At 33.8% G+C, this 24,362-nt stretch overlaps 1 protein-coding gene and 1 long non-coding RNA gene across 9 annotated transcripts in view; one reads left to right on the top strand and one right to left on the bottom strand.

Annotated features, from left to right (window-relative positions):
• LOC126818731 (uncharacterized) overlaps window positions 1-24,362 on the top strand; it is a 192,131-nt gene that overhangs the window by 73,488 nt on the left and 94,281 nt on the right. For all 6 annotated transcript variants that reach the window (XR_007679329.2, XR_008787815.1, XR_007679327.2 and 3 more), the window contains one exon: window positions 12,124-12,181. This is a non-coding gene — a long non-coding RNA (uncharacterized LOC126818731). The remainder of the gene's footprint in view (window positions 1-12,123; window positions 12,182-24,362) is intronic.
• The window catches only part of LOC126818727 (hemicentin-1), a 90,146-nt gene continuing 77,069 nt past the window's right edge, over window positions 11,286-24,362 (bottom strand). For 2 of the 3 annotated variants that reach the window (XM_050546270.2, XM_050546269.2), the window contains exons 4-8: window positions 23,509-23,728; window positions 19,728-19,751; window positions 18,360-18,650; window positions 16,869-16,892; window positions 11,286-16,008 (exon numbers count right to left, since the gene is read on the bottom strand). In XM_050546270.2, coding sequence (XP_050402227.1) covers window positions 15,869-16,008; window positions 16,869-16,892; window positions 18,360-18,650; window positions 19,728-19,751; window positions 23,509-23,728 — 699 coding nt within the window. In that variant the 3' untranslated portion in view covers window positions 11,286-15,868. The remainder of the gene's footprint in view (window positions 16,009-16,868; window positions 16,893-18,359; window positions 18,651-19,727; window positions 19,752-23,508; window positions 23,729-24,362) is intronic. The other variant, XM_050546271.2, reaches the window with a different exon arrangement.

The raw sequence follows: 24,362 nt of genomic DNA, 5'->3' as shown, positions 1-24,362 counted from the left end.
ACTAAATGGTAACAAACATTCCCGTGGTTAAGATGATATTCCAACACAAAAGATGTGTTGTCAGGTGTGTTTTTAATTCTTTTGTCTTTTATGTAACAACTGATTGACGTTACTTTGCTTGAAACAATGGAGTTTTATGCTTGCCGCCATTTTGATACATGTGCAAGTACCTTTATATATGTTATCGAGTGAAAATACTGGAACTATATTGTTTGAGCTCCCCAAATATTAATACAAGTTAATATATTGATATTAATAAGTTTAGAAAGTATGTTAATTATTGTACATTTTTATGACTTTGAATTATTTAAATGCGTTAATCATTTGGAACTACTTTACGCCGTGTATGGAGAAATAGTCAACAGTCTAACTCGTCACATATGCAGTACGCACTGGTTAATTAAAAGATCGTTTTGTCAGAAACATAACGCCAAGAATAGTTTTGTGACTGGTTCCCAGAATTTTAGAAAGTCGGCTCTGGTAGAGTACGCTGTCTCCAGTGACCATAAAACGTCACTTGAATACAAAGATAGACTATTTAAAGATGTTATACCACAACAGTCCCATCAGAGTTCCGACACGTATATACGGGTGATGTTGTAAATAAAGTAAGACTGTCCTTGACCAAATTAAACCGTATTGACATTTCAATATCATGTTGCTTTGTGGCTTCTGATGTGCTAAAAATAGCACCACTTTTTTCAGTTTAAAAATTGACCAGGTGGGAAATTTTTGAAGTGGAAGCCCTGTTGTGAACCCTCTAGAGGTCTCAATTTTTATCTTATTTTGATGAAACTTAAAATATATGTTTATATCCCAAAGATCTTGGTTCCTTTCGATATTGACACATGTCGAACTGTAACATCCTGGATTATGACCCCTGATTGTGTGAAAATTTGCTTTTTTTTTTAGCTTGTTCTCTATCCATCACTTGCAAAATGTGGGCGTATCTTGCATTGCAACTGCTTTTTACAATATTTCCGCAAAAGAAATCTAAGAAACAAATTACAGTTGCGCAGAGTGAGCTAAATAGATTTATTTAACCCTTTCACTGCGTATACCCGGTAGTACCGGGTATTATAAAATGTCGGTAAAATGCCCGTACCCGGTATTACCGTGTACTCAGTAAAGCCCTCGCTAAAATTAGTACCGTAACTGCGAGTGCCATCTATTGTATTTTCTATACACTAGAACATATTTCCACGTGTTTCAAAGCAGCAAACCGTAAAATGGCGGAGTGCATTGTGACAACGTAGACGATGCACTCTCGACGAAGTCGTGAATGACGTCTTGCTGACCAACATGTGGACAATTTCGAGGCGGGTGATACACATAATTCGTTTCCAGTTACTTGATAATGATAGTCGTCAGGACAGTGATTGGTATTATGAAGTGTGTGATTTTTTGCGCGACGTTCCGCCCATGGCTAGCTATGTCTCCCGTGCATGATGAACAAGCCCAATGTGAACACGATAGCCCTGTGTCTGCAGTAGATTCTGACAATAATTCTGATGTTGATAATAATGCTGGCCTGCTGGATCGTAAAATACGTAGGTAATTCCTGATTCCCGAACGTGTAGATCTATTGACTGACTATATTGATAATGATATGGGACTTGGGGATGAAAGTGAAAGTGAAAGTAAAAACAAGGTATTGCAATCCGCACGTGGTCATGGCAGCGGGAGACGTGATGCGCGTGTTCGCGGCGGCATTGCTCATGGCTGCTATTGATATTTTTGTTCATTTTATATATCTTTATCAAAATCCAGTAAAAAAAACAATATCTTTTAAGTATTTCATGGAGAAAAATTCGTTTTCGTGTTAGCTTTAGTGTGAAATGAGAAATCCAAAATGGCCGCCATGACGTCACGTGACTACATTATTATGCAAATTTCCAAAATTCTATTTTTTCCTCTTAGCCCAACCTCATGCCCATCCCAACAGACAAAAAGATTTTTCATAAAAGCTTCCATAAGTACTGCTTGGCATTCAGTTCCAACCTCCCTTTTTTCCTCAAAAAAGGGTCTAGCACAGGCAGTGGATTTACGTCTAGCATTGAAAGGGTTAATATATGACATGGTATATGATATATTGGCAACTAGTAGTACAAACATTTCATTTCTTGTGTCTCAACAAAGGTATTATATAAAAGGCATTAAATTTCCTTGAAAAATGATATGGATACATTTAATGTGTATATTTTTAAATGACCAGCTGTGTGAAGAAGGGCAAAAAAAGAATTTACACATTTTTATAGCCCACATTTGTACGTCTGTCAGTCTGTCTGTCAACAGTTGGCTTGTGAATGTGATAGAGGTTACAGGTTTTTTTTATCGTGGTCATGAGAGGACTTTTCGTTTTGAGTTAACCTTCCTTTGCCGAAAACCTGGTGAATGCGATAAAAGCTGCGGTTTTTAAGAGATTTTTTTCAAATTTGGTTTGAAGCATTGGGGTCACCATTAGACACACTTTATTCAGCATTCTGCGACTTTCTGTTTGAGTTTTATCCCCACTTTGTTGAAAACCTTGTGAATGCGATAGAGGCTACAAATTTGGTGTGAAGCATTGTGGTAACCCTATCCATGTTACCCCCCCCCTCCCCTTTGCCGTAAACCTTGTGAGCGGGATAACGGCTATAGTTTTTAGTAGATTTTATAAAGCATTGGAGTCATGAAAGGATGAAACCTATTGATTTTCAGCATTCTTTGACCTTTCCGAAAAAATTGTGAAGGCAATGGAAGCTTTAGTTTTAACCAATATTTTCAATTTTGGTGGGAAGCATTGGGGTCATGAAATGATGAATTCAGTGAGTAAGACTTTGGCTCTCTAATCTGGGGGTCCTATGTTCGATCCCGGTTTTGGCTGACAAAGTTCATTTGGATTTTCCGGCGGGTTCCCCCTTGGTACAGGATAGAGGACCTGGGATGAAAAACCAAGGTCCTGTGTACACATTTAAGATATTATGTGCACATTGAAGATCCCTTGGCAGTTGGAATTTGGTATAAGAGTAGGCTGTAGTGCAGTTTATGATTTATGCCAAATCCAATTTCATTATTTTTTAAAATTTTGTTCATATTAGGCTTGAAGTATTGGTATTGGTGTCATCGATCCCTATTGATATTCATAATCCGCAGCCTTCTGTTCCTGAGTCCCCCCCTCCCCCCTGCTTTGCCGAAAACCGTTTCAACACCATAGAGGCTGATTTTTTTTTCAATCTTAGATCCTTATCAAAATTTGTTCAACATCCAAGTTTTTCTTTCCGATAAGCCGCAGTTATGACAAAGCAGCTGTGGCTATCTTGATCTTCCAAATGATTGGCCCTTTTGAGTCTTATTTAAAATACCCAGAATGTGAAGAAAACAAATTTCGCACTACAACTGGGAATAGTGTAATATTGCAAATTGATGAGAAGAAGATAATATTCTGAGAATAGTCTCCATTGTGGAGAAGACATACACAGCCCTTAACAAAAAAAAAAATAATAAAAAATTGTCAGTAGAAAAGAAGGGACGCACAGAATTGAACATATATGGGCACAACTAGCTGGCTTGTTGCTAATGTCTGAATATGAACAATTTCTTTCTTATTTTTACTTTGACATTTTTTTTCAGGGACCCCCTTTTTTCCCTCCGTAGACCCCCAAAATATATTCTCGGACACCAGTCTGGGCAACATTGGTCTATCATAAAGTTGCCTAATGATAATTTCTTGTAGTGAATCATTGGTATAAATAGTTTAATTACGATCATGTGACATACCAATGTATAATGTAACATAGTGATACACTGTCTGTTGGCAAACATGTAAAAGGGGTGTCCTGTTTAATTTAAAAGAGTTGCTTCACAGACTAATTCAATTTCTTTAAAATATAAAACAGTTGACCATCCCTCAACATGGTCTATTAATGTCATTTATGTTGATAAAATTGACACCTAATGACCAGTGGGACATTCTGCAAACACACCTCCATCTTACTATTAATTCTATCAATTATCATGGTAGTCTAGGGTTATTGAGACTGTAAAGGCTGGTATTGAAATTTATTACAAGCGTTAAGAAACCACTATATATATATATATTGTGAATAACCATCCCAAAATTTTATAATTAACCCATCATTTGTATTACCTTTCTAGCTTTTTGTTTATTTTTTTTAAACAACAGCGATAATAAGGACAGGCTATATGCAGCAAGGCTCCAGCATTATAGAGATTTCATTTACAGGCTGAATAAATACTAGTACTGGTACCTGACAAATAGGTAGCTTTACTGCAGCTATTTATACTTGATATGGACAGTTTTATAGGCCAACATTTGATGTTGAGGTATATTGTTGTCACCTTCATCCAGATAACTGGGGCCATAATTATAAATTCTCAAGGATCATTAAGTTGGAATTCATAATTTTTATACGGCGACATTTTCATGTGGACGTATATTGTTGTCGCCCCTGTCCGTCCGTCCACAATTTGTTTGTGGATACTCTACAGGTCACAATTTTTATCCGATTTTGACGAAACTTAAAAATATAGGTCTATCTCCCAAAGATCTCGGTTCCTTTCGATATTGGCATGTATTAGACCATGATTCATGGATTATGGCCCCTGATTGTACGAAAAATCACATTTTTAGATTGTGGACCCTCTAGAGGTCACAATTTTTATTTTGATGAAACTTAAAATACATGTTTATAATCCAAATATCTTGTTTCATGTCGATATTCACGCATATCGGATCTTAACTTCCTGAATTATGTCCCCTGATTGTACAAAAAATCGCGTTTTTAGCTTGTGGTCTCTCTAGAGGTCACAATTTTTATCCTATTTAAAAAAAACGTCTTAGTATATCACCGGTACACCCTAATGATGGTTGAGTTCAAATTTCGTGAAAATCAGACCAAAACTGCCAGACAAAATGGCCGCTCCTTGTACGCAAATAGTGTAAAATATGGTATATCAAAGTTGTTGACCCTCTAGAGGTCACAATTTTCATCCGATTTTGATGAAATTTGGAATACATGTTTATATCACAAAGATCTTGATTCATTTCTATATTTACACATATCGGGTCGTAACTTCCTGAATTATGGCCCCTGATTGTATGAAAAATCACGTTTTGAGCTTGTGGTCCCTGTAGATGTCACGATTTTTATCCGATTTAAAAAAACGTTCAAATATATCACCGTTACACCTTAATTTAGGTTGAGTTCTAATTTTGTAAATAGTGGACCAAAACTGCCTGACAAAATGGCCGACACTTATGGGCAAATAGTGTAAAAATATGGTATATCAAGGTTGTGGACTCTCCAGAGGTCACAATTTTCTTTTGATTTTGATGAAACTTGAAATGTAAGTTTATAACCCAAAGATCTCAGTTCCTGTCGATATTTGCACATATCGGACCGTAACTTCCTGAATTATGGCCTCGATTGTACGGAAAATCGCGTTTTTAGCTTGAGGATTCTCTAGAGGTCACAATTTTTTTTCTAATTTTAAAAACTGTTTAGATATATCACCATTCCACCATAATGAAGGTTGAAATGGAATTTTGGGAAAATTGAAATGAAACTGCCCGACAAAATGGCCGCTCTTTGTATGCAAATTGTGTATAAGTATGTAATACAAAGGTTATTGACCCTCTAGAGGTCACTATTTTTATCCAATTTTGATGAAACTTAAAACATATCCTTATATTCCAAAAATCTCAGTCCGTTTCGATATTTGCACATTTAAGACCATAACTTTCGGGATTATGGCCCCTGATTGTACAAAAAATTGTTTTTGTTTTTAGCTTGTTCTCTATCCATCTCTTGCAAAATGTGGGCGTATCCTGCCTGGCAGCCGCTGGTTTTTATCTTTATAAGAGTGATCCAAGCTCTGTTTAAAAAATGTGTAAAAGTCAATGGGATTCTTGATTATGGTATATGAAAGAACATTGCAAGAACATCTTTTAAATATTGATAAACTGGATTGAGGATAACAGAAGAATTATTTAAATTATTGTACAGTCAATCCTGAATAGGATTTGATCTGTAATGGGGACATATAAGGCTAAAGACTATTTTATTCACTAATTAAATGTTGTTTTTGGCATAAATTGTCAATTTTAAACAAAGACAGATACTGAATTCCCATATAGAATTAAAACATTAAACATACATTTTGCAAGAGCTAAATCTGCCTATTTCAGGTCTTTCTTTAGGCCTGAAATGTTATCTAAATTATTAATTAGACATTAATTAACCTATCCAGGCCATAATCAACTCTAGATGGCAGCGCTAGCATGCGATCTTTAGTGGATTGTAAGCCAATTTACTGCATAACTTTCCTTCTCGATTAAACGATTAAATGGATAATCGAGACTATGCTGTTTATCATACTGACTTTAGTAATGATGACCGAGGCTTATGGGAATTTTAGTCGCTTAGTTCTCGGTTCATAGTGGATCAATTTGAATTAAATTTTCACCAAATTGCCTTTACATTATCTAGTTTTTAACTATTATAGTGAGAACTGCCAACTTGTTACCAAATCTCCCATAATGTATCTTTAAATTTAATTAAATTACCAAAATCAAATAGATCCAGTGATTTTATGTAAGAAGTCAACAGAACTGACAAACAGGCTTGACAGTACTCAAGTCGGTCTCTAATGCTTGTTGTAAAACTTTTTAAAAGCGATTGCCCACATGTACATGTACGTATGTCATTCAATCATTATTTAGTTTTCCTGGGTTATTCATTTCTTTTTGGCTAATATAAACTAAGGATCAACAGAAACTACCATAAAATATATTTTCAGAAGAAAAATCACAATGATCACAACCATTCTTTGCCAGTATGAAATGTTCATTATTTTTGGCATTAGGGTTAAACATCATGAAAAACTATGTTGAAAGTGTAAAACTATAATGAAGCTGTCCCAGGACGCCTGTGGGTATTAGGGATTCAAAGTAATGCATATGTGAACTAAGATCCTTTTGCGACAAAATCAAGTGCATTTCAGTGCAAGCTGCTACACAATGTGAGCAATTAATTAGCATGGAACTCATGCTAGAACCTTGAAAGGTGGTTGCCAGGTTATTGAAATTCTACAAGGTGACTCATGGGTTTTCTGCAGGTTCTATGGTTTTCTTCCCATTACTAAAGAATTATTTATATTAAACGGAACCATAGATTAGTCCCGAAATGACATAGTTTGTGTCCGGTTGATGTTAAACTCCTTACCTTCATCCCTCTCCTGGACATTCACAGGCTGATTGACCGCACTGAATTATTCCAAACATTACAGAAAACTAGAAATAGAACAAGAAATTTAATTCAGAAACTCAACAAATGTTTTAAGAACATTGTAAAAGTAAAAGGAAATTACAACTAGTATAGATCTTTTTGTGCGTAGGAACTTGGAATATTTAATTGTACAATAGATTTTTATTTTACTGATGTTGATTTCAAACACAGGTAACTTTTTGATAACCATAATTAAGTAGTTTGTTCAGTCTTTGTTTGTTTTTTTTTTAGCATGGCTCATCTCAAGAGAGTAGATAAGAACTACATTGTTAAGAATGTCATTCCTCATCAGTGCTTATATTAAACTCCAAAGATGGAATTTTTTCAATCTAGAATTCTCATTACATAGAAATTGGCATTTAGATGAAGAAAAAAAAATCAACAAAATCCAATTTGATGCCAGAGTTAAAAGAATAATAACATAGTGCACCTTAAAGGACCTTCAGCTGATAGAATGTACTGTCTACTACCACACATAGTACCGTTGTTACGGTACTCAATTTTCAAATAAAATCTTATGAAGAATTTCAGATTTTCCGGCGTGGTTCCCCTTTGTCAGTGGTGCCAGATGGAGGGCCTGACAAGGACAGCTGTAGAGTCGTTCGGATGGGACAAAAAACCAAGGTCCTGTGTACATATTGGCGTGCACGTAAAAGATCCCTTGACAGTTGGAATTCGATATAAGAATAGGCCGTAGTGCCGCTGTCCGAGCAAAATTTCTCTCATAGTACACTGTATAGCATATGCGGTCTTCATTAGCAGAGTTCGGAGCAGAACAGTAAGACGTTAAACCCCATTTTATTTCTTTTCATTTATGAAGAATTCTAATCCACACCTGTGATATTGCAGTGCCATAGTGACATACTACAATATCGTCTACAGTATATTATATCTGAATTTCGAAACATTTGACATTTTCAGTTAAACATTATTATTGATTCGGCATTAAAAGAGAAGACAGAAGTACCAATAGTGGGAGGGTCGTGGGGCAACATACTGTACAAATGTTCTGTCACCTCCCACAAAACATGCAGAATTGACAGACAGATTTTGAGATTCTATACCATTTCTGATCCACTTTTTGACAAGAATTTGCTCCCAGCAATGACCTCAAAGGAACGGAAATTGACTTAAATTTTCAAAATATTCCCCCTTCGGGTTGCTCGAGCCTATGGCACGCGGAGGATATTACCGGCAGGGCAGTGCTTTTGGTCTCAAAATGACCAAAGTATTGTGTTCACAGTTCACGGGTCTACAGATATATCAATGGCTTATCATATTATCATTACAGTCTTACTGTATATTTTTAAATGCAAGATTGTATGTAAAATGTGTGTTAATCTTTTGCAAACAAAAAAACTTATTTCTTGATGTCAAACAAAAACAAATTTCCTTGTTGATGTCCATGTTCATCGGGATTTTCCAGTGTGGTTTCCCTTTGTCAGTGGTGCCGGATGGAGGGCCTGACAAGGACAGCTGTCTAGTCGTTCGGATGGGACGAAAACCAAGGTCCTGTGTATATATTGGCATGCACATAAAAAAATCCCTTGGCAGTTGGATTTCGATACAAGAGTAAGCCATAGTGCCGCTGCTCGGGTAAAATTTCCCTCATAGTACACTGTATGGCGTATCCCCATCTTCATTAGCCCAGTAGGAGTAGAACGGTAAACCCCATTTCATTTCGTTTGTTGATGTCAAACAAAAACAAATTTCCTTGTTCATGGCAACCAAAATCAATTCACCTTGTAATGTTAGTACCAAGGGAGACAAATCTAAATATGCTAACTTTGCCTGTAGATTTACAAAGATGGAGACGAGGCTTTATGCATCATAGCATTTCAAATTTAGAAGGAAAGTTGTATTATTTATTGAAGAAATTCTTTTAATTCAGATACCGTAGCCCTTTCCAGCAAAAAAAGTAGCCATTGTTTGCACATTGTTTTTTAAGATAATGAGACTGAAGAAACCCCAAGTCAACCTCGAGCTCAAAATCATTAAAAAATGTAGTCTAATTTGCTTATTTCCCTACGATGCAACATATTTGTTCTTGTTAATAATTTTTAAGCTGATTTAATACATTTGTTTTGTGCCGTCCATTTAGAGTTATCTAGTGGCACAGGCTGGAACCATTGTAATCCTTCATTTTGCAGAATTCTAAGTACTGGTAATGTGCTGAAAATTATCTTATTTATGTATTTATGCCAATTTCATATGATAAAAAAATAAAATAGATGTTATCTTTTTGTTATTTTATGTATTTAGAATATTTGTAAGCAGTGTTAGGCCGCCATCTTTGATTGCAGGTTAACTAGTTTTGTTAATTTATTAAAGATAGGTATTTTATTAGAATGAATGTAAAGATTGTTAATTATCTTAATGTGATATTATTATTATCTTTAATTCCATCCATGTTTTAATGTAAATTAATAGTTGTCATTTACTGATATAGGGCCTAACATGATTAGACACCTTGGCCAATTTATTTGGATACTTTTGGATGACAAAATGACAAAATTTATTGTTTTTCTTTATTTGGCAACTAATTTGCATAAATTAGCATATTTGACCCCCTTCCCTTAATGAGATTCATTGGGATTTTTAATATGTTGTTTAGGGGGTCATTTCGGAATGAATGCAGGTGGAATCGTTTCTTTTGCAGTTTGTGATGGGTCCATCTGCTAATTTGACTGGCCTAATAGTTATACATGTTATACTTGGCATGCTCAGCCTTATATAATCTTTGGAGAGTCGAGTAAAGAGATGAGAATCAATATTCAAGTTAGTGGGAAAATATTTGGTGGTCTGTCTTCAACCGAAGATTTCATTAGTAACATCTGACAGTTTTATGGAGTCAAAAGCCTAATACCATTATAGTATTTATAATTAAATAACTATTTAGGGATTCAATTAAATATTGAGGATTACACGTGATAAGTAACAATATAACATGCACACTGGTAACCTGTCTATTTGATCCTCTGTGTGCCACAAGTTTCCAAACACATGGCTAATGATGAAACAGGAGTCATGGAAGAGTTGTCTCCCCTTAATCACAACCAGCATTTCTTTTGGGGGGTTTGATGGCTGAATGGTTAGCGTGCGCGCTCTGTCTCATTAAGTCTGTCATTGAGTCGACTGGCGTGGTTTCGAATCCCCGGTTGTACGTGGCAAGGAGAAGGGTCGCCTGTCCAACCTCGTGGGTTTTCTCCGGGTCCTCCGGTTTCCTCCCACTGCTAAAGACTCCTACACGCAAGCGAATTATGTAAATAAAATTAAACCATATGTTAGTCCCGAAATGACCTAGTTTGTGTCGAGTGGACATTAAACCCCATTTCTCTCTCTCTCTTTTATAACACGTCTTAATCAATATAGCTAAAATACCATCTAATATCACAATTAATCCTTATCAACAAACAACCTAGATAGAATTTTCTATGTCACAGGTGCCCTTGCATCAACAGTGAAAAGGGGGTATATTCTGCTCATTGAGAGCCCTGGTTGCAGCCCAGTCAGCCTATCCTTCCGGTTGCAACCCAGTCAGCCTCCCCCCCCCCCCATTTAACCAGGCCCTTGTAAAGTCCGTATATAGTAGCCTACATTATACATGCACTAAAGTCATAATCCTGGAAAATGTTTTACCCATATGTCTGTGATCACATTTTTAATTTTAGAGCAGAACTGGGGATTATTTCACAAAACATTGTGCACTGACTACACTGAACATGTACTGATGATGAACCTTTTGCCATATGAATTTACCTTTTGTATATTTCACTTCAGGAAAATTGAAATACAAATGTTATTAGCGTAGTAGCTCCACACCACCATGTATAACTTGAAACTGATCATATGTTGTAAATTAATTTTCCATGAAAGCAGTAAAGAAATTATATTTTCTTTCTGGCACAAGATGCTTATGTCTCTTCAAGCCAACAATTTTTCTGGTATTCAGGATTCCTTCAGATGTTATTAATACAGATAAGAATACTGCCGTCATTTCAGATAAAATCTATATAATTTATTAGTCAAATTATTTTACAGTCTTCAAGCTTCTACGTACAAATAACTCAAATATGTACAGCATCTTAAATGTTTTCTATAGTTGATTATTGACTAATATGAATATAAAAAATGTACATGCTTTGGATATTTTTGCTTGATGTTAGTAAAAACACAGAAGGTTAAGAAAGATAGATAACAATTATTTTTACCCTCATCAAAATGTTTACATAATATTAATTTGTACTAATATTTGACTGGGTTGGGACTACAATGATCCTTGTAATGATGTTGAATCAGAAATCAGTTCTATTACTATGTTCATCCATGTTGATTTTCAAGAGAAAAGAGTACTTGCTATAAGACTATTTTCTTCCTTGATAGGATGAATGTTGTTTCCTGCTTCATAATCAGAATCCTTTTCTATCAGAGTTTGTTTTCTGCTGCTCTATTTGGAAAGTTCTCTTTCCTTTTCAGACCAGCTCGGTCTGCCATGGAATTATACATGCCATGTCTGGTTATTTACATTTACAATGGAAGGTATATACAAAAGAGTTGGTTTGAAACATTCTTTATGTAGCTTTATTTTGGTATTCTGCTATTTTCAATGATAATTTCAGTTCAGGGTTTCAAATTAATAATTCAAATGATGTATTTTTTCAACGGCTATTATATTACTTAATGTTTAATGCTAATGACAAAATGAATTTTCCATAAAATTTTCCATGAGTTTTGTTTGAATACCAGTTGATAATGAATGAATATCTTTCATGATAGTAAAATGAAGCTAGATTTTTAATAACTAATGAATCACTGATTCTTCTTTTGTTTCCAGAAAGACAATTGTGAGTAATTATAGATTAGAAGAGTATGATGATCAACAGTAAATCAAGGTGAGTCTTACAATGGTATCATTAAATATAAACACATAAAATAAATATGATTGAAATGAGTCACTTTTAATTACGACCATGGTTTCGTATTATCAGGTCTTACTATTACTGTCAATGACATTTTACCCCAGATATCACATAAAACATACAATTATATTTGGGGAAATGGATACACTGAAATTAAAACATCAGGTTTTTATCCAATTGTTTTATGTTTTACAACAATGGGTTTTTGACATCGTGAAATTACAATTTTTCTGAATACTCATGCACAGACATAGAAATAATGTACATTTACAAAAAAATAATCTGTAAACTTTCAGCTGTTTTATGATTTTTGCTATTTTATTGCAAAAGAGCTGAAAATTGTTGCCCTATATTTTTTCCGGAAATAGGTAATATTTAATAGCATAAAAGGCAATCTGATTAAAATACAGATCTATATTTTTTTTTTTTTTTATACTTGATGGCCTACACTACATGAAGATCTGACCAGTTGTTGTGATAGGTGACGTCAGAGGTCATACAAGTGGGTTTTGACCCTATGACGTCAGACATTTGATTAACCAATCCGCATTGATGTTACTAGTGGATTACCCACAGTTCCATGCAAACACCCCTAAAGCTCGCCGTAACAGACTGTTTCATTGGCTAATACCTCACACTATTCAGAACACGTCAATGATAACAACTCTTCCAGATCCTAGTGTAGTAAAGGCAAGTAAAACAAAATTTTGAACTATAAAAATGAAACGAAATAGGATCTGTGTTTCAATCAGATTGCATGAAAGGTGTTTTCCATTTTAATTTGTCTTTTAACTTGAGGGGGCGGAGTTGGATGGCCAAATGGTTAGCACAGCACGTCATTGAATCAACTGGCATGGTTTCGATTCCCCGGTTATACGTGACAAGGAATATTATGATAGACACATTTAGTTCAAAGATCTTTTTGGTACAGGTAATTTTCTGTCAGCAGTATACATAAAAAATACCTTGCATGAAAGTACTAAGGAAATTTGGTTGTTGAGAGCTTTGTTTTTATTTTGTTGGGTTTTTTTTGTATATTTAAAGGAGCTAAATCGCTAACATTTGGGACCTAGAAATTGACAAAAGTGGGTGGCAACGCATATAATACTGTAATATGATGTATATAAACTGATTTACATTCAATGGTTTCCGTTTTTACTCCAATTTCAAATCAGTTATGTTCGGCGAAATAAGCCAGCAGTCTCAAGCGAGTGCAAATTTCTAGAGTCTGGTTATTCCAGTCTACATACGCCGTTTGATTTGGTGCAATGTGTCTAGCCTCGTTCCTCGAGTCTCTTGATACAACTGGAACTGAAGCGCATTATGGTACACGATTTGTGTACCAATGGTAAAATGTTTATTTTGTCTTAAATATTGGATATCAAAAGCCCATCTTTTTCCGGTAAGATCACAACATGAATGTTGATTTAATTTGACAAATAAATCGTGTTTTCAATGTTGAAGATTTTGGATGATATTGAGTTAGAGACTTAGCTAATTTAATCTACATGTACCTACTGTTCATTCATAAGTTATACCGATATCATATGAGAGAATCATTAAATTTATCATTACTATGAGTTATGCAATGACTGATATCTTTTACATTTTGAAATCATATAATAGCTTTGTATTAAGGGCACTTATATTTATCTAATGTTGTGTGTTAAAGTTATACAATCTATTGCAAAGCATATTTTGTACTTATTATGATAAAAGCTTCTATATTGCACAAATATAATGTTTTTTGGGTATGGCTTACTAATACATATAAGTAATTGTTTTTACAGTGATAATTAACTATTTGGATAGAATTACATGTTAAAGGGTGCTTAAATATCTTAAAAGTCAAAATACTCATGTTCATTTGAAACTGAAAAGAAGCTTTGCTATAGCTTATGTGTTACGAAGAATTGAAGAATAAATTAAATAACTATTAAATGGTTTGAAATTATTTGTATAGTAGTTTTCATTTGAAATATTTCCATCAATGTTGTGATGTGGATGTGCATGTGTAATTTCAATATCAACATAAAAACCTGGAACCATTCTATTTCGTGTTTCTTGATGATTTGAGAAGCTGTACATGAATTTGAATTACAAGCGTTGAAATTTCAATATAAAAAACAACAAAATACATTATCAGTAAGATTGAAACACAGATCTGTCTTTTATATGTACATGTAAATTATAATATGACTACTTTCCAGTAAGGCCTTGAATAAAAGAATCTATATGCACTTATTGTATTATTTAGCCATGAAGACAGCTTACCATTGATTACATATTTTGACCAGATTCTTCAGATTCTTGAATGTAAGAGGTACTGAATTGAAGATCGGTATTTCAATCTAACAGCAGTAATAACAACAAAATTATAGACTCAAAAATATTTACAAGTTTTCCACAAAAATGAAATGGTGACTACTCATTTAACATAGTTCTTTCTTGTAATAAATCTTGTAAAAATACAATTTCTTACATTAAGAAAAAGTTAATTCTAAAAGGTCTATGGGGTAATTAACATTATATTACACTGTTATGTACAAATCAAAATAAATATATAGATGATAATTATATATATGTTCCTTTGTTCGACTGTAATCTGTAAGTATGTAAGTGTCTTATCCATATACCACACAGTTCTGTTAAGCTGCCGGTAAATTGTCTTAAAACCTTGCATTCACACAAGTTCTAACAGTCCACTAACAACTTTTTCTGAAGTGGACTCCAGCGAACACTAGTTTAACCTTTATCCATAGATCTTTTTGTTAGTACAGATTACAGTAGGTTTACTTTTGCTTGTCTAATCAAAGCACATAACAAATAGTTTATTAAGCACTTGTATGTCCTTTATTAGTAGTGCTTTGGTTAATTGTAATGCTAGGGATTGACTGTCAGTTTAAGGAAAATTACTTTCCCTTACGTCAAAGTTGTAGATTGGCACCAAAGGATGTTTATTGGTAAATGGGTCGCAGGGATTTGTTTAGTCATTCCCTATACTGCTTAACACACATAGGATAAACTAGTTCTTGGACAGAGTAGGATATAAGCCAAGACTCAAGAACTATATAGGAGTCAAAAACCAGTCACTTTTAGATGCATTAGGAGTATTTTAAACATTTACATGTAGAGTATATTAATGTTAAGTTAGATTAAAGCAAATTATATACATGCAGGTACATGTCTGGATGGAGTTGATGCTCGATATATAGCACTCGCCCTGAGTTTTAACGTTCGTTAATTTTGATAAACATGATTTAATCGAACTAATAACTTTCTTCCAATAACTTAACGATTTAGACTATACAGTTATCTACTGTTATCCCATAGATCATATCCAAACAGCATCGTCCTATTGTTTACAGTTATCTTTTCTTCTTCAAGTTAAGAATAATTCAGTTAAGAAATACACTTCCAATAAATTGGTGTCTGTTGGGCACCAATAGCAGATGCGCTGAGGTGTACATCTTTTTTTTTATGATGATGCCTTGTGTTAGGGCGATTGTTTGTTTCTGCAAGATTTTTCATGGTTCAAATTGCAAAACCATCACTGTTGGTTCCATGATCACTAACATAAACAGCACAAGTTCTGTTTATTGTGTATATTTTATTTTATTAAAAGAGTCTTAATACTTTACTCAAGGATCAGCATTCCTGTCAAGCTCCATGCAAGAATATTATTAAAATATAACAGATAAAATAACTGAATAATGTCAACACATTCACTGGTTTAAAAGTATGCCCTTGGTTGAATGTGCGAATTTGCTCTGTATCAGGAGGCCCATCTGGAAAGGTTCCTGTTGAATAGAAAAATAAAAACCAAAAATGTGAATTTCCATTAGTTCTTCTAAACTTGACATGATTGATCACATTTGTATCAAAGGTAACAGATTATAATCACATAAATCAAATACTGGTAAGATTTTTGGATGTCGTTTTCGACATGTCATATTCCTGTAAATACTCCAAACAACTTTTATGTACAGTAGTTAATCAGTTACCCATGATATAAAATTACATGTATAGTCATTTATTAAAAATGGGTTGCCATCCAAAAAATTATATACCCATGATAGCTATAATTATAATAACTGAAACAAGGGTCATAATAACTGAAACAAGGGTCATAACTCTGGAAGTAATTGGTGGAAATTCTATACCCATGAAACTTAAGATTATATTAACTGAAAGTTCATCCAGATTTTCTGGTGTGGTTCCCCCTTGTCAGTGGTACAGAACAAGAGGGCCTGGCAATGGACAACATATAGTTGTTCAGATGGGATAAAAGACTGAGGTCTGTGTACACATTGGCGTGCACCTAAAAGATCCCTTGGCAGTTAGAATTCGATATAAGAATAGGCTGTAGTGCCGCTGTCTGGGCAAAATTCTGCTCATAGCACACTGTATGACTTATGCTCGTCTTCATTAGCCCAATCAGAAGCAGAACAGTAAGACGTTAAACCCCATTTCATTTCATTTATACCAATGAACAAGATATGGATACTGACAGACCAAATGAGCCAAACAATTATAATTTATATTAGAAGCTTGTTAATGTATTATTAAGTTTCACTATAGGTCCTAGTGAATGAGTGGCAACAATATACCATCACAAATGTTAATGGATGTGTAAAAATCAGGAGGATGATTGGCTTACCACGTTTTACACTGGTTTTTCCAGCTGCAAAAAAAAAAAAAAAAAAAAAATATGTATAATATTAAAATGCATGAAGTTATAAAACTATTATAAATATATTTTATCTGGACATTCAATGGCATCTACTGGTACATGTATGCAATCCCTTTAATAGTTCACCATCGAGAACCATTAGAAATAAATTGACACAAAAATAATGTATTTTTTTTATCACCCAGTTTATGTAGATTGTCAGTACAATTTGCTAGAGAGGTTGGCTGGCCAAATGGTGTAAAGCATGTGCGTTAAATCAGAATGTCTGTCATTGACTCGAGTGGCATGGTTTCAATTTCCCACTTTTATGTGACAAGGAGTATGGTCGCCTGTCCAACCTTGTGGGTTTTCTCCAGGTCCTCTGGTTTTCTCCCACTGCTAAAGACTCCTATGCACAAGCGATTTAATGAAATAAAATTAAACCATATGTTAGTCCCAAACTGACTATGGGTGTTGTGCTTGGAGCAAGGTATGCTTACACTTTCTAGACCACCTGCTACCACTGTTGTTATGTTATTCTGAATATTTGCTAACAAACTTTCCAATATTTGCTTAAAAATCTAAAAAGACCAGAACTTTGTTGGTATCCCTTACACACCCACCAACAGCAAAGTCTGCCTTGCTGGTTACAAAACCAATACTAATGCTTGTCATATACCAAGTTTTAAAAAAATCCAACAAGGTTCTAAAAAATAACAAGACGCTAAATCATTGTAAAATCAGGGATCATACTTATGACTAAGTCTTTAAAGGAACTTTGTCCTGCATAGTATGTGTTGTCTTTCATTCAACACCAAGTGTGTGTGTGTAGGAGGGGGGAGTAAATACATAAAGAAAAAATTTCTGAATTTGATATGCCCTAGTGAACTTAACAAATCTATGAAAATCTATTTCAGCTGGAAATGATAAAATGTGGACGAATTTCTGATAAGAAATGTCTGGATTTTGATTGGGTTATGCAAATTTTGGAAAAAGACCTGTTAATAGCAGTTTGCAAGAAAATATGGATACTGGCAAATCATTGGCCAAACAATTGGAATTTGTATTAAAAGCCTATTAATGTATCATTATGTCAAACTATAGGTCCTGCCCAAAAGCATATTAATGTATTATTAAGTTTATATATATTATATATTTTTTATGTTGTTTCTTACCGCTGCCACTCACTACGTCAATTATTGGCTCAATCCGAACTATATGGGAAATTGTTTGGCGCCGTATAGGCCGGTTGGAGCTGACATGCCATTTCATTCACTCAATTATAAGTACAGTTATTGTGACCTAAAAAGTGTGACGGACGGACAGACAGACCGACGGACACAGAGTAACCCATTTTAATAATCCCCTGCTTTCTTTGAAAGGCGACTTGAAGAAATAGTGATCAAACTTCGAAAATAAAAAAGATTTGAAGAATTTGGGAAGATTAGATTTGTAAAATGAAAATACAATTATGCTTACTATTTAGCACCACAACTTTTAAACTGGCTATATGGCGTTTAGAACTGCGACACACGTAGGTACCTGCATCAGTCATATTGCTGTGTTTGATAATTAATGTACTGTTTAATGTATTTGTATCACTTGAGGGGTATTTACTGATTGACACTCGACTCTCTGTATTTGGTCGCAGTTTTAAACCATCCTTGAACCAATCCACATCCAGTGGCAAATAATCAATAGCTGAAGCTGAACATTTGAGTTTTATTTCCGATCCCTTTTCCACAAATAATGTTCCTCCCAGCTCAATACCTGTAATAATAAATATTTGTATTAATAAAGATGCTTTTGCACACGATTTGACCCAATAATCTCAAGTATACTTATAATTAAGTGAAGATTGATGTCCTTGCTTGCTTGAATGACCATTCCAGTGATCTTGTCAACGCTTTTATTGATATATACGATATGAAAAGACAATATTCTTGGTTTATTACTCCAATAACGGGGAAATCAGAGGGGACTATAGGTTTTGTCCCTGTCCGTCTGTCTGGCTGTCATTTTTGTTTTCAAGAATTTTCTTTTTATTGAACCTTGATATTATTTTATTGACGTTTAGTACATTCCTGTATATAGCAGTTACCGATCAAATTCGTATTCCATAGGATTCCTTTATTTAGTGAATTATGGCCCTTTGTTGAAATTCTCTGTGTTGGCCAAGAAAGTGCCTTGGAATTTTCCAGTTTAGCTTCTCCTTGTCACTGATGCAGTATGATTGTGCTGGCAGGGAACAGTGTCTGGTCTTGTACAACTTGGTGCTCACATAAAAGAGACCTTGAATTCAAAATAAGAGTAGCCTGTTCTACCGCTGTCTGAGCAAAACTTTCTCTATATCATACTGCATGGCAAATGCTTATCCTTGTCTTCATTAGTCTGGTGTAGGAGCAGAAAGGTAGGATGTTAAACCCCTTTGTGGACATCGAGTCAATGAAAATTTGGTTTTCTGGAAATTGTTTAGGTTACAGTTTAGGATATTTTATTAGAATTATTTATTTACAAAAAGACGTAAAATTTCAAACAAACAGGTAACATGAGCCTTTGATTTAGATTTCTTAATGTAAAGTTACACATGGTTAGACATCTAGGGCTAACCCAATTATGGTATGATTAGGGTATAATCAACTGAAATTCTTCATTCTAATTATGATAATTCACCAACAGTTTAATGAACTATTATCATTCCATTCTTGTTACGCAGTTAATTATATTTTACTACATCATCATATTCCTTGGCTGCTTATAATTACTCCCAAATGTTAATAATTTGTGTGAAAGTAATGAATTGTTAACCTAGTGATCTAAACATATGGACTCAACTATAAAACTCACCTGGTTTATTACTTTTATAAGAATCTGTAAAAAAAAGAATAGAACTTTAAATATTTATAAGGTGCTTACAGGGAAATAAGAATATTTAGTTTATTAGCATTGAATTTTGATATATTTTTTAAATGTCCAATTTACCTTCTCAACTAATAACAACTTTTTTTTTTAAATTCAAAGATGAATTAAAGTTGAGACGTACCAGAAAAATGATGGCAGTGTGAAATTAATTATGTGAACTTTATGTGCTGTTAAATTTAATCAATTTTAATAAATTAGGGGTGAATGTGCATTTTGTATAAACATGGAAACATTGGAACATTCACAACACAACATACTATTCCCACTTCTCATTTGATATGAATGTGGCATGTAATGGGTTTTTTTTTTAAAAAAAGCAAATGAATGACATCAGTGCAACTGAAATATGTCATTTCTACTACTGGTCAATTAAAAAGAAATTTGCTTTGTGTACAAATTCCAATCCAATTTACAAGTTCATAAAGCTGGAGTGATTGAATCAAATCAAGTTAAAAATTTTGAGCCATGCCTATTGTTGATACATCCAGTATTGGAACAAAACTGGGTTTATTATAACATTGGTTGAATGTACAGCAACTTGTTGATTTAAAGTGCTTAATATTCATGATCGTCTCAGGAAACAAAACATGGAGAATGGTGAAAATTTTAGAGAATTTATATACGACTGAAGCTACCATGAAATGTGTAACCGATATTACAGGTTGATTTAGTTAAACATGCATTATGCAAGAGCTAAATCTGCCTATTTCAGGTCTTTCTTTAGGCCTGAAATGTTATCTAATTTATTAATTAGACATTAATTAACTTATCCAGACCATAATCAACTCTAGATGGCAGCGCTGGCCTGCGATCTTTAGTGGATTGTAAGCCGATTTACTGCGTAACTTTCCTTCTCTATTAAACAATTAAATGGATAATCGAGACTATGCTGTTTATCGTACCGACTTGAGTAATGATGACCGAGGCTTATGGGAATTTCAGTCGCTTAGTTCTCGGTTCATAGTGGATCAATTTGAATGAAATTTTCACCAAATTGCCTTTACATTATCTAGTTTTTAACTATTATAGTGAGTACTGCCAACTCGTTACTGAATCTCCCATAATGTATCTTTAAGCATCAAATTTGCTTGATTCAATTTAATGTACAATTTAAATTTTGTAACAGAATTCAGGTTTTTTTCTTGAAATAATGATTTAGGGTACATCTAATTTTATTAATAAAATCATGATATAAGCATTAATGTTTATAAAATTATATTTTAAAATCCATATATTGTAAGTATTGAATGTGATCTGCAGATGGTTAGGTCAGAAAAAAACAAGATGTACAAGATGAAAAATCTGTGTATACTCCTGTATACGATTACTAATTTTGCAAAATTTACATAAGATAAATACAGTTGACCTTCTGGACTACCATCTGAGTATTTTTAGTTAAAATCTGATTAAAATTTTTCTTAAATGATTGTTAACTGTCTTCTTATGATTGTTTTGGTGATTTCTGAACTATAGAGGATCTAGTTTCTGGCAAATATTACCCTAGCCTGTGCAGTTGTTCTTTTAACCCCACTGCTAACTCCTGACACATGTAACACTGCATGATGAAAACTGTAGGAAAATAATAATGAATGATTCCATCCTCTATTCTGGCTATCACTAGCAAAGCCAATCATGTCAGATATAAATAATTAACCCTTTGTTGACCTTATTTCTAGGAGTTTCCATCAAATGTTATAGAACACCCAAATCTAATGTCTTTTACTTTTCTTAATGATGATATCACATTACCCTTAAAAATTACTTTCTTTTTTAATCTAATTACCCAGTAATGACAACAGAATACTTTTTGTTGTTCAGTTTAAAAAGATAGGTTGCCAGGCAACGAAACATGCCCACAGCAGCTAAGTCGTCAGAGCAACAAAAGTTGTTGCATATTTGTTCTTTTGTCGGTAATGAAACATTTAAATCTTATTAAGAGTAACAACTAATTAAACATGCATTATGCAAGAGCAAAATATGCTTATTACAATTCTTTCTTTAGGCCTGAAATGTTATCTAAATTATCAATTAGACATTAATTAACTTATCCAGACCATAATAAACTCTTGATGTCAAGGCTAGCCTTCGATGTTGGCTGGATTAGATTCCTATATGCCGCTAACGGCCACTGATAATTAAATCAGAAAAAGTGGATAATCTAGACTATGCTGTTTATATTAATGATTTTAGTAATGATGACCGAGACTATGCAAAAATTTCACCCGCTTCTTTCTCGGCTCATAGTGGATCAATTTGACTGAAATTTTCAGCAAATTACCTTTACACTATCTAGTTTTTAACTATTATAGCGAGAACTGCCATCTCTTTATCTTATCTCCCATAATGTATCTTTAAGTAATTATCAGAAAATATTAGAATTTGTTTGGCTTCTTGTTCTGTCCCATGCCCATGCTAACTTTAAGTATACAAAACATTTAATATACTTGTTCCTCTCAAGACCTTGGTATCAATTTAAAGTCAATCGAATGATCACTTTGGCCTGTAGAGCATTCACAAGATTCTTGGAAGTAATCTAGGGACATAACTCTGGCAGTAATTATAGGCTTCTCTGTCTCATGACCTTAACACTGTTTATAAATTTAAAGTCAATCAGATATTAACTTCAGCCTCTAAAGCATCCAACAGATATTTCAAAGTGATCAAGGCACATAACTCTGGGATTCTTCATCTCATGACCTTAAATACTGTATATTTATATATCTAAAGTCAATCAGATATTAACTTTAGCCTCTAGAGCTTCCACAAGATATTTCAGAGGGATCAAGGAACATAACTCTGGCAGTAATTATTGGAAATCATTGAAAATCTATTGGATTCTTCGTCTCATGACCTTCAACACTGTGTATATATTGGATATTAACTTTAGACTTTAGTGGATGCCGGACTGACGGACTGGGGCGACGACAATATATATAAAAAAAGGATTGAGATGAATATGAGCATTTATGGTGAACTATTTATTTTGTTCAGTTATAGATCCACACAGTTGATCAACTCAACTAAAATCAAAAGATTAGCTTGAGCAAAATTTTGTGTTATTGGGATCAATATGGAGATTTCTAATGCATGGTTCCTCTATTCATGTTATTACATACCATTTTATAGATTAACTTGAAGCAAAAGCTATTTTTAAGATCAAATGTAAATTGATGATCTAAAACAAAACCTACAGTCTCTCTTGGCTACTAATTTTTGATATTAGCTTAATTGACATTTATATATCTGAATATGTACATACGTTTTATTGATAAATTAAGGCATCTGTGTTGTTTTTGCGTTGATAAATGTAAATAATATGATATAAAACACAAAGTATTTATGTGTATTTTTTCTTATGTAAAATCTGAATGTTGAATATTATGAAATTGTTTTATTGTACTTGTCAATTATGCAGGAACTCCCAATCTTAAATGCTTAACCATTTGAGCACAAGGAACTAGATTTCCAAGGGACCGCGATGTGAAATGGTTAAAAGCAGATATATGCTTCATTATAGTTGGGAGTATGCAAAATTGCAACAATTCCCAACAAAAGCTTAAAGATCTTACTTCTGATCAAAATGTTTTGGAGTTTGTGTTGTGCAATGTGCAGCCCCACACATGCAGATGACTATCCCTCAGAGTTATGGAATGCCTTACTTACAATTTTAAAACCTTGAAATTTAATGGTTCATTTCAAATCTTACCTACAACATTCAATGTGATATTTCTCACTATTTCTTCTTTGGCACTTATTTGGCACTCATAGACACCAGCATGATGAATCTTAACATCTTTGATACGTAAATTCCACTCGGAACTGGGTATAGAAGTCTCTCGATGTTCCACGTAATAATCACTATCTGGCACGTAAATATAGTCACCTATTGATATTGGATGAACTTGGTCAACTTTTTTCCATATGACCTTTAAGAAACAAAAATAGGTAATTTGTAAGTTTGTGTACAAATTGAAGAGTAACTACATTTCCTAAGACAGATATTGATCCTCATCTAATGGACTGAGTGATAAAACTTGAAATTAGGTGTGAATTATGATAGGGCAAAAGGAAGATTACTTCCTATTCCATTGATTTCTAATTACCAGATTAATCTTTCATGTTCCATGTCTGCGTGTGTGCAGAACTAATGTCCATCTTATCATATGATTTCGCAACAGAACTCTTTATGATTGCTAAACAGATTTTCTTTCATCATATTGGCTATTAATGATAGATTAAATTGTTTTTATTTGTACTTTTGAAGTAATAGAGAATGATGGTTCAATTTCAGAGTATTGAAATTGTGATTTAAACAAACTAAATCCATATAGCTTGATTACATTGTGCTATATCATATGTTTTTGGCGTTAATCTTTTCGGAGAGTATATTGTGAGGCCTATGCTAGCTTTAAGTAATTAAATATTAAATTATTTTGTCATTGTTAAGCAAAACAAGACATGCATGCAAATGATTAAGATCCGTTTTCGGGTTGAGTTGACATTTTTTCAGGCTAAATATACCGATAGTTATTGATGGACAATGAATGAATCGTCTTGCTT

This window comes from Patella vulgata, chromosome 4 (genome assembly GCF_932274485.2).
Source record: "Patella vulgata chromosome 4, xgPatVulg1.2, whole genome shotgun sequence".
Classification (NCBI taxonomy): domain Eukaryota; kingdom Metazoa; phylum Mollusca; class Gastropoda; family Patellidae; genus Patella; species Patella vulgata.
This window is presented reverse-complemented; position numbering and strand designations above follow the sequence as displayed.